Source organism: Orbicella franksi, chromosome 3 (genome assembly GCF_964199315.1).
Source record: "Orbicella franksi chromosome 3, jaOrbFran1.1, whole genome shotgun sequence".
Lineage (NCBI taxonomy): Eukaryota > Metazoa > Cnidaria > Anthozoa > Scleractinia > Merulinidae > Orbicella > Orbicella franksi.
The window spans coordinates 6,748,822-6,759,907 of record NC_138147.1 but is presented as its reverse complement, the minus strand read 5'-3'; the positions used below and the strand labels follow the sequence as shown (position 1 = coordinate 6,759,907).

The window sequence follows — 11,086 nt, the reverse complement described above, 5'->3', positions numbered from 1 at the left end:
ATTCAACGAGTTGCACGCAACTTTTTGTTTCTACAAAAAAATCAAACTTGCCACAATAGAACTAAGATGTCCATTTTACCACTGACCTTTTTACCTTTATTATCAACGAATAACTCTTATCATTAGGGTAAATATGACAGACAATAGACAGAGCTGAGATACTGCTAAACAGGCGGAGAGTCCTTGAAAATATAAAGAAATATTTATTCTAGTCGAGCTGCAATCCTTGTGAAGCAGGAAGAGGTTTTGATATCCCAGGCGTTAATAACGTTTGAGTTGCAATGATTTCAGAGCGAATATAATTAATAGGTGTGCATTGTTCTTTTCGTTTGCGTGATCCACTGTTAGTGAGACAATTAAACCAAGGTGCCTCCATTTCATCAAGGAGTACCTTTAAAAACAAACCCCACCTTAAATTGCGCATGAATTGGGGACCATTTTGTTGTGTTTAACATTGCACCCACACTACAATCGCTTCCGTTTTCGCTCATCGACAGAACTTCTCCTACACAGGTCTTCACTGCCCCCGTGAACGCTTTTACAAGATTAACAACTTTCAGGACGAAATATCATCCCCAAACAAAGGTTTTGAAGTAATATCCAATCTCGATATAATAGATATTAATTTGCAACTGATATTTCTTTGTGTATACAGCTGAATTTGCACTTAGCAAAAAGGGTGATTTTTCATTTAAAGTAATTCTTTTAACTTTCCCTTTAACTCGTATGGCGCTGACGCGAAAACCAAGGAGGAATCAAGTTTGGGATATCTTATCTGTTGTCAGTATCTTCACATCCAAGTATGTTTTTACTAAGAGTTTAGTTTCGCCTCACTTGACGGTATCTCTGATGCCAAAGTGACTACAAATTCAACACATTCCTGTCATTTTCCATCGAACGATCTCATTGGTCGATTACATTGACCCATTGTCTTTCTTTTTGCCGCGTCCAGATCATTTGAGTCTTTGCTCCGCATGAGCGAATATTTCGGAAATACTTCTTCGCTGATGTGTTGTGTCTTAGGGGCACTCCACCTAGTGCTTGGAATATTGCTGTATGTTCGCGTAGTTGCCGGGGTATTCTTCTTTCGCTCGGTCGTCCAAAGGAAGTTGGCGTGTCTTCAGTGGAAGCTCGGTTTGCATGTTGTCCGAAGTTTGACCAGGTTGGGCGCTTACTCGCTCACAGATATCGATTGCTCTTTTCAATGTGCGAGATTTATTGCTCCAAATTATCTGGTGTTTATTGAGCCGGGATTTTTCATGTTGAGTGAATATCAGGACGAAGATTTAACTATACCTGTGTCTGTTGTATTCCTCTGCAGTTTTGGAATGCGTGGTCCTAAATGTTGATGCATTGATCTCCAGCGAGTGACAGTAACCTTACTACAAGCTTTACTGAGAGAGAATTTCGACTGTAACTTCAGCTGCTGTTAAATTATCTTCTTTACAAGGTATTAGGTAATGGATTTCGATCAAGACGACGACAGTGGAACATTCACGCTGAGAATAAAGTCGCGATCAGGTAAGATTTCTCGCTTATTCTAGTTACATCGAAGAAATTTGACTACTGATGAACATTTTAATGTCAGCTGTCCGATCATCGTGATTCGCGTTATCGCATGACTTAATTCAAAAGCGTCGTTTTGTTTTGGTGGCACCTTTTAAGGCTGGGCTAAAATGCTTTCCAACTGTCAGAGAGACCTTTTGTTTATGTACAATATCTCAACGGAAAACGCTCTATTTGTCGAAGATTTTGTGAGCTGTTCTCTTTGAGAGGACCGAAGGCGTGTGATTGCAGTTTAATACGCATTTTGGCAGGAAGGGTGGCCTGCCCGCGAACAATTAATTGATCCCGCAATTGTCATCAGCAAAGAAAATTTCTTAAACGTGAACAATGACGCTTATTTTTCCCGTGGGTTATTTTTTCGTAATTTGTTAAGCGAATGGTTAAAACATTGTACGAAGCGAATAATTTCGTTACGATTTGTGGCATCAGACATTCACGATTGAGTTGATCAGATTTGACGTATAAAGCTAAATGTTTTGTATGCAATTTCTTGTTCGAGTTGTTCATCTTGACACCTAAATGAATGAAAAAGTGCTCATTTGTTTACTTAGCTTTCTTTGAACTGAAAATATGGACTACGAATGTTTCGAGGTTTAAAAGTAGTCGACAACTCGGCAATGAAAATATGGGGAGGTTTAAAATTTGTTCATTCCTGAATGAAGTCTCTGACTGGTGTCGGCCGTTATCATAACATGTTACACCATTTCCATAAATTATTAAGTCCAAAAGCTGGCTTCATTTATGATCCTAAGTTCTGCTTAAAGGTTAATGCTGATAATTCGTGAATTACAGTAACTTACGCGTGAATGAAGTCAGTCTTTTCAAATCGAAGAGATAAATTTATCGTGTCGAAAATGTCAGCAAATTTCCACCATGCGAAGCTGAAGAGGTTCGAATATTTAACATTTAAGAAATGCCTGTGGCTTGCTTTCACTTCGCTTGCTCTCGTTATAAATTAAAAGTGCTGAAATTGACAAAGTTGTACATTTCACGGGCCGAATTTCACGTCAGCAGTTTGATATTTCTCAAGGGAAGTATGAATGAGCTTATATTGCAATGCTCTTGCATCTCAGCTGATTAATTAAAGTGATTTAGACCCAGACGTGAAATATTTGTGTTATCAATTTCCGTTAGTTGGAAGCCAAAATACTTCAAAATTTGTGTGTTACAGGTGGTAAAATTAATTTAATTAGGGCAGAATTGCTGTTTTACACCCTTCAAATGTTGACACTTTGGCAAGTTGTAAAATAGTTAACTCATCATGAAAGGTACATTGGAATTTTTAATGCTTTGCAAAGGCCATACTCTATGTTTATGATAATAATACATGCAAGATTGCCTCTAATGTTTTCAGGAGAACTGAAAACTGATTTGTTTGAGTGACAATGGTTCATATGAATGTAAATTATATGGATAAATCAGGTTATACTCCCCATGGAGTGCAACAATATGCTGTAATTTTTAGAACCATTTTGTCGTCTCACAATTATAATGGAAATCAAGACAAATCGATTTAACATGCTTCATAGAATTGTGCCCAACAGTTAGAGTCTTCATAAGTTGTTGCTTTATCAACAAAGTGTAACATTTTAAAACTTCCTCTTCTCTGCTGAGTCATTGCAGAAAATTGTGATTTGTGGTAAGTGATTTGGGTCAATGAACTAGCTAATGAAATTGTAAAATTATTAACCACAAGAAATGGCGTTGTTAACAGATTTTCGGGTTGTCACCGTATGTATCTTGCAGCAATTTGTATAACTTATATAAAATGAGTAGATACAATAAGTATTATAATTTGTGCTTTTTGAAATGCAAGCTTTTTCACAGTGGTGGGTTTACTTCAGTCTATAGACTTGTAATATCATTTGCATCTATGTGACAAACAAAGAAATATATACGTTAAATTGAGTTAAATAAATTGAAAATTTGCTCTAGATCTTAAAAATAATGTTCATGTCAAGTTTTTTTATAACCATTTACTTTATATTATTGTTAACTTTTCTTCAGGGTATTATTTTGGTTGTACGACAATACAAAATGTTTTCTCAGGGTGATCACCCTGCGTGTTCTCCGTCAGGTGCTTGATTCCCATGACCTCAAATCTGTTAAGTTTATCATAAGGCTAGAAGTTGCTTGTAAGAGAAGATTAAGGGATTAATATGCCCTGCATTACTTTTAAAGCAGTGCAGCTCAGGCAACTCTGTAAAAGGGAGCCTATTTAATAATCATAGATCCAAGCTTTCAGTTGTCTTCCTGACATTCAAGATGGTGTAGTGCCACATGGTTACTCACTGTGTGGTCTTTTGGTTATGGAACACAATCTGTGTACCATTGAGCATTATACAAAAGTCAACAGGTATCTTATTGACCAATCATAGGGCAAACAGCATCTTCAGTTACACTTTATAACATGCAATCCAGCTTTCACTTTTCCCTATTGTTTTTGAGGGGTAATATTAATTTAGAAAGGATGAATTTACCAGAGATACAATATAATGATTGCATTTCACATGCTCATATTGGTTTCTTTCTCTGGTTTCGCAGATGAACATGAGGGGACACAGAAGAAAACATTTACAAAGTGGATAAATGCACAACTAGCAAAGGTTATCAATAGTTCATGTAAAATTTTACTTTTTGTGGCATTCTCATTTTTTGTCTCTTGACTATTTTCCTTCTTGTCTTGGTTGATTAAACATCTGTTTTTGAAAGTCAGTAGCTTTAAAGGGGTCTTCAATTCACATTACAAGTAGTCGAACAACTACATGTTCCTAGTTTTACACACTGCATAAGTACAACTTTCTTCTTTCAAACCAGTCTCATTTGCACAGACATTTCTGACAAGTAAAAGTTCAGCAAATGGGACTGGCATAATGTGATGAGAGATTGCATTACAGTGGCAGATCCAGACTTGAGCTAACGGGAGGGGGGGGGGGGGGGTAGAGTGGGGGCTTGTTGCAATAAGAAGGCCAAACATACCTTGTGGCATGTTGTGATATGTTGCTTTGAAATGTTGCAATCGTTTGGCTGGGGCTTTAGAATTCAAAATGTTCTTCAAACATGCAGACAAAGCTTTCGACTGTTGTGTCAAAATGCTTGTCTATGGTTGTTGTGACTTACATGTACAGTATTTATTTGTAAATCATGATACGCAAGATCTGAACTGCCCTTTGCGCCCAGCCTTGTAGAGTGCTATCCCTTCAATAAGTGTGCAATTATAATTCTTATGTGTAGATCCCAGAATGAACAGGGCCTCTTTGTTATTGCTATTGCCTTCTCAAAAAATTCGCTTTTACCTTCAATATCTGGGAATTGCTTATACCAAGAGCTTTAGAACAGTTATAGTTACAGTTGCAATTACGGTTAATTAATGCATAATATGTCATCATAGAAGTACCATATTAAATTGTTCTTTGTTTTCTAATACTGATGTTACTGTTTTGTATTGCCTCCCAAAGGTATTTCTCACCCTTAATACTCATGATTACACTTGCCTTGAACTTGGGGGCTACTTCAACTCCATGTTCAGCCTTTGTTGACTCTGACTTTTCACCAGTAACTTTCTTTTTGGCCTCCCTCTGTTTCTGTAGGCTGGTACTGGTCAGCAAGTCAAGGATTTGTTTGAAGATCTGAAGGATGGAACCAAACTCTTGCTGCTTCTGGAGATTCTATGTGGAAAGAGGATTGTGAGTTTCAGACATTTTCTTAAGTCTTGCTACCCTTTCTGGTACTTATCCCAGTTTTTAATGCATGAAGTATCAAGGAGTTTTTGTATTGTACACAGATGGGATGCTAGTCCATTGCAAGAATTAACCTTTTACTAGCTAAGCACGAGGGCCATACTGGGGAATATTGGCCCTAGGTTGTGGCAGTATGGACACAGAGAGGTCTGTACAAAAATGATTGAGGGCTAATATTTCCCAGTATGGCTTGAGCAAGCTACTTGAAGGTTAGTAAGTAGTTTATTGACAGGCACTCAGATCATGGTTGTTTTTTTGATTTGCTGGCTTTCGAAAACAAAAATAACACAGCTCATGACCTTTCCCAGAGAAATGGTCCATATGGCAAAATCCCAACCAAGAAAGAACCAAGCAGAATGCTCAGATTGACCTCAAGACTACTGTATCTTGCCATATGATAATCTGGACCCTTTGCCAAGTTTCCTTGACAGATTTCCCCCCTCAGTAGACAACATAACTAAACCATAAACTGTTTTGCTCTAATTATCAAGACGTTTTTTATAAAGTTTAGGAATTGAATGATTTTTTTTGCCAAAATATTAAGTAATTGAATAAAAACAAACAAGCAAAAACAGAAAAAAAAAAACAAACAAAAAAAACAACAAAACTAACAGAAAAAAGAGTTTTAATGAGTTTTAAAATTTGTACTGAAACTCTGTTAAGTTGTTTACGTTTGGCTGAATAGCACATTTGACTACAGAATTTGTATTGTTTGTCCTTTGTTATTGAAATTTTCAAACCACACTGGGATTTGAGTGACAGTTGTGCCAATTAGCATGAAAATGTGAAGGATTCTAGACTTGTAGTCAAATGATAATTGCCTGTTGGATAAGCTAAATGCTCACTCAGTGGTGCTTTGTAGAACCTGTGAATCAGTACTTCAGGAGAAAAGATCTTTTTAGTGACAAACTGATGGGGTGTTGTACATGTTTCTTCTTCTTCAGAGAAGTGAAAGAGGTCGTACTCGTGTTCACTTCATGACCAATGTGGACAACGCTCTCAGAATTTTGGAAGAAAACAACGTAAGTACTTGTGCTGAACATTATTTTACAATAATTTTGTCAAAGGACTGATTTTGCTTAGTCTTGTCTAGAACATACACAGTGTTTATGGTTCATTGACCAACATGAGGTCAAGATGTCTGGATATTGGTCAAGTTCTTTCTTCAAGTGGTTATGGACTGAGATGGAGTCAAGATCCACAAACTCGCAAGAAAAAGAAGGAGGTTAAAATCCAGCCATCTTGACCAAACAAGCTTCATTCTTGTGGGGGAAATTTTCCTGTGGGACACTTTGAGTAGTCCTGAGTGGGCAAGATAGCGCTATCTTGTCCGCTCAAGTAGCCAATTACAGTGTAGGATTTGGTTCATCTTGCCCGCTCATTGCGCTAGCCATACATGTCTAAAAAAGTGACATATTTGTCATTCTTTCAGGTACGACCTGTGAACATCAGCAATGATGACATTGTTGACGGAAACCCTAAATTGACTTTGGGTCTGATGTGGTATATCATTTCACATTTCCAGGTATGTAATTGAAGGGATCAATGTGAACAGCTCTTCTGTACTTTTTCAATTTACAGTTCAAAATTCGGCAGGTGATGGTGTCTGTCAGTTAAACAGCTGGAAATTATGGTAGAGATACACAATGTAAGATTACCAAGAGGAAGAGGGCATTATTTTAAAGTAACTCAATGTGTGTAATATGTAATTTACAGTGCGTTTACTGAACCTGGGGTCACCCAGACAATGAAAACCAATCAGATGGCAAAACTGAAACAATAGATTCCAACATTTATAAATCCAGTGAATCACATGTCCGTTACAAAACAATGGAATCTCAATTTGTTTGTTGACTGGTGATGCTGACATGATTACGGTGTTGGTTAATGAATTGTCAAACTCAAAATAATAGTACTTTTGCATACTTGCAGGCCTGGGGGGACTCCCATGTGAAAGGGACGGGGGCACTTGTTGGAAATTTTGAAAAGAACCCCTAAGGGGTGGCAAGATCCTGTTTTGTGGGCGTGGCTTGAAATTTTTTACCCCTAAGAGGAACCAATTCTAAGACAACACATTATCTGCTTGTTTTTGTCGGCTCAATACCCTAAGGTAAAGGTAAAGTCTGCATGCGAGCCAAGTGGCTCATCAGGCCGGAGCTTATCACGGTTTCTGTAGCATGAAGCGACTAGGAGTATTTCTACTTCCCCCTGGATGGGATGCTAGTCCATCACAGGGTTACCCCCAGCATTAAGTTCGCCGGTACCCATTTATACACCTGGGTGGAGAGAGGCACTGTGAGAGTAAAGTGTCTTGCCCAAGAACACAACACAATGTCCCTGGCCAGGGCTCGAACCCGGACCGCTCGATCCGGAGACGAGCGCACTAACCATGAGGCCAACGCGCCTCCCATTACCCCAAAAGCTACCACAAAAGCCCCTGCTGTGGACCTTTCCAGGCTACCGAAACCGCTTTGTTAAGCTAGCCCAAAAGGTACGACAACGAGCACCCCTGTCCATCCGTCCATCCTCCCCCCCTGGGCTTGTGGGTTTAAGAAGAATTATAAGCTGCGCTTTCTATGGGGTTGCTGGTTGGTTTAGAAAATGTTGTGTTTCTTTACTTTGGATATTAGATTTACAAGCGTGATAAACGCATTAGATTGATTGTTTTTCATTGTGAAAGTATGGCCACACAAAATATCATCTTTACTGTTGTTGTTCAAAGTCGTAGAATAATAGATTTGATATTTTTGACAAAAGAATTTTCGCCCCTGTTGTCAGTGCGTATTTTTATTTTTACACGGTTGTCATTTAATGCGATTTGTTTTGGGGGGGGGGTGGGGGGGGGGGGCATCGTTGCAGGAGTAGCGATTATTCCTCCCGCTACACCCAATCCCTAAGGCAGACCTCATAAATTGATGTGGGCGATACGGCCGTTGACCCTCCTGTCCTCCACCTTTCAAACAGATTGGATAAAGTCCTTCCTGTGAGAGAGAAAAGAACAGATTTATTACTCAACGTGTTGACGAACTGTCACACTTCGAGACCTTCCCACATGACGTTGTTTTCGTGGTATATTTTCACTCGAGCATTGATGATGTTTGAGAGAGTCCGTGGACATATTAAATCGATTAGCAAACAGTTGCGTTTAGAAAAGTTGATTGTCTCTTTCTTAGATTTTAGTCTGATGGTTTCAAAATTCATTTCCCATTGAATTTGATACGAGAGCAGTTGTCACCGCTGAGTTTAGTTCTCACCAATTAACGCCTTCATCTGTCTGAATACAATAAAAAATTTTGCAATGAACAAATCTTCAAAGGAAAACAATAAATTCACTTGAATAACTTGCCTCTCATGGATCCATTAATATCCTCTCGATCTCTTTCAAAGACCTCATTTCTGTTCTGTAAGTTAAAAAAATTCCCGCGTTATCCGATCATATCCAAAAGCTTTTTTAATGTTTTGAGTGTGATTTCTCTCTGAAACGTTTTGTCGATTGAGCAAATTGTGCAGTTCTTCTCTTTTTAATATAACAACAACAACAAAAATTTATCAAGGTATTTCCATAGCAATACATAGCATTACCTTTTTAAACTGAAGAAAATATAATAACATCCAAAAAAAGCTTATTTTACAAGGAAAATCTCATGTCTTGGTGACATTGCCTGGAAAGTTGAACTGTTTGAAATGACTTGAGACCAGGCACTTCTTTTCAATTTGCAAACGTAGGTTGCATGCTTTTAATTTATTCCTTGTTTCTGTCCCTTGGCCTTAGTTTATGTTGCAGACCGATCATAAAAGGAAATTTCTTCTCGTTTGATATGCGCACATCAAATGTGTTCTTCTTTTTGAAAAGTTATAGCTTTCTTATTTAGAAGCTCCGTCATCCCCGCTTCCGTTCATTTGTAAAACAAAACAGAGCTGTGCTAGAGCGATACATTCACAAACATCTGCCCAAAACAAATTGGACGGTTAAGAACGCGTTCGTCAGTTAGCCTGGAATTTTAGACCACGCTAGACGTGGGGCTCTAACTAGCGATGAGAGATGGCCGTGAAGTCGAAATCCCTCTCCTGAGTGAGTACTCAGTTTTTGGTGAAGGTCATTTGTATCCGTCGATCTATTTTTGTCTTTCGTGCCAAGTGATACTGCAGTAGAATGAACCCTAACAGAACAGATCTAGCTGCCAGCGCTGCAAGCCAAGTGCTGTCTGAGCTATTCTGCCCACCAATACAAGTATGGGTTATGAGCGACACGACCTTGTTCAAGATAACCGCAGCGACTACAATCGTCATTTGTCCTGTTACCATTCTTCTCAACATCTTAGTGATCTTGTCAGTAAAAAAGAGAAGAGACTTGCGAAAAAACAACTCTAACATTCTGATGGCAAGCATGGCTGTAGCTAATGTCTTAGTGGGCGCTGTCTCCATGCCGTTAACCATCGCTTCAGATGTGTTAGTTCTTGCCAAGTTTTTGAACGCGGGTGTTTTTTGTGGAATAGCTTTCGTGAGCGACATGGTGTTGTATATCGGCAGCTGCTCGTCTGTGTATCATCTCACTGTAATTGCTTGGGAGAGGTACGTGGCGATACGAAAGTGGGCAGATTACAAAGTCATCGTTACCAGAGGCCGTGTTAAGAAGTTTGCAAGGATTGCTTGGCTGTTGGCCGCCTTGGTACCCATTACACCAAGCATCATGAAAATCGCTGACGTCGACTACAAGCATCTTCTAGCCGTCGACATAGCTTGCGTTCTCCCGGGAACTGTGTGCATGGCACTTATCGGCTACTTGTACCTGCAGGTTTATCTTTTTGTGCGCAAATGGGAAATCGAGAAAATCAGGGAGGTCCGTTGTCTGATCAGAACTAAGTTGGCCACAAAATGTGCCAAAACGACAGTCATGCTGACAGCGGTCCTGTTAATTGCATTCGTTCCGTCGCTAGCCTTCCTACTTTTCGGAGAGATTTTTCACGCACTCCGCAGAAGCTCGTTTTTCCGTTGGTCAATAATGCTGGCTCAGCTCTACTCTCTCTTCAACCCTATTCTTTATTGCTATAGGGATCGCCGCTTCAGAGACGCATTTTTGGAGATGTTAAAGATGAGAAAGCCCGCAGCCAGTGCCCAGAGAAAGAACAGACGAATTGGCTCTGCCCAGACGTTGGAGAACGTTCAAAGTCCCGACATCGTGCCAAGATCAAGATCAAAAACCTTGGCAAACCTAGCAAGCAGTGATGTCGGATGGGCTGATCGGCAAGTGAGACGGGAAAGATGTATGTCCTTTCCGACGCCTTCAAGAATCGAAACGAGTGTCAATGTTCACCAACTAAAAATCACTATTACAACAGCGCCTGGAATCCAAGTTGGAAGCGGCGCGACAGTAAGGTGAAGAAAAAGCCATACTCAAGAAACTGACAATCTTTAAGTTCAAAGTTATCTTCAAGCCGGGTCCCTACACGTCACCGCCCAATACCAGAATATATTTTCTCCAAACTAGCCGCCAATATAATGCAGTAATGCCGTCTCTAAATCGCAATTAGTTTATAGGAAGGCAAGCCCTAAAAAGAAATTATTGTCTCGGAAATTTGAATACCGTAGATAGGTAGATCTAAGCATGCATGCACGCATTGCGTACCTTTTTTTTCTAAGCAAAATGAGGCAAATATTCTTGTCATATTGCTCATTTAATACAGCTTTCCTTCAGACGCTCTTTTTTTTTCTGTAACAATTTATTTTATAAGAACATCGAGGCTGAAATTTGCGAACTTTTATGAATATTTTAAGAATAA

At 39.2% G+C, this 11,086-nt stretch overlaps 2 protein-coding genes across 4 annotated transcripts in view; both read left to right on the top strand.

Annotated features, from left to right (window-relative positions):
• Nucleotides 1–822: 822 nt before the first annotated feature.
• LOC145480940 (dystrophin-like) overlaps nt 823–11,086 on the top strand; it is a 71,875-nt gene continuing 61,611 nt past the window's right edge. For 2 of the 3 annotated variants that reach the window (XM_081459283.1, XM_081459285.1), the window contains exons 1-6: nt 823–1,162; nt 1,322–1,521; nt 4,111–4,172; nt 5,157–5,252; nt 6,251–6,328; nt 6,739–6,831. In XM_081459283.1, coding sequence (XP_081315409.1) covers nt 1,461–1,521; nt 4,111–4,172; nt 5,157–5,252; nt 6,251–6,328; nt 6,739–6,831 — 390 coding nt within the window. In that variant the 5' untranslated portion in view covers nt 823–1,162; nt 1,322–1,460. The remainder of the gene's footprint in view (nt 1,163–1,321; nt 1,522–4,110; nt 4,173–5,156; nt 5,253–6,250; nt 6,329–6,738; nt 6,832–11,086) is intronic. The other variant, XM_081459284.1, reaches the window with a different exon arrangement.
• Nucleotides 6,838–10,699, top strand: LOC145480954 (cannabinoid receptor 2-like). The gene has a single exon (XM_081459305.1). It carries the CDS (start codon nt 9,460–9,462, stop codon nt 10,684–10,686), a length of 1,227 nt encoding a protein of 408 aa, XP_081315431.1. The 5' UTR covers nt 6,838–9,459; the 3' UTR covers nt 10,687–10,699.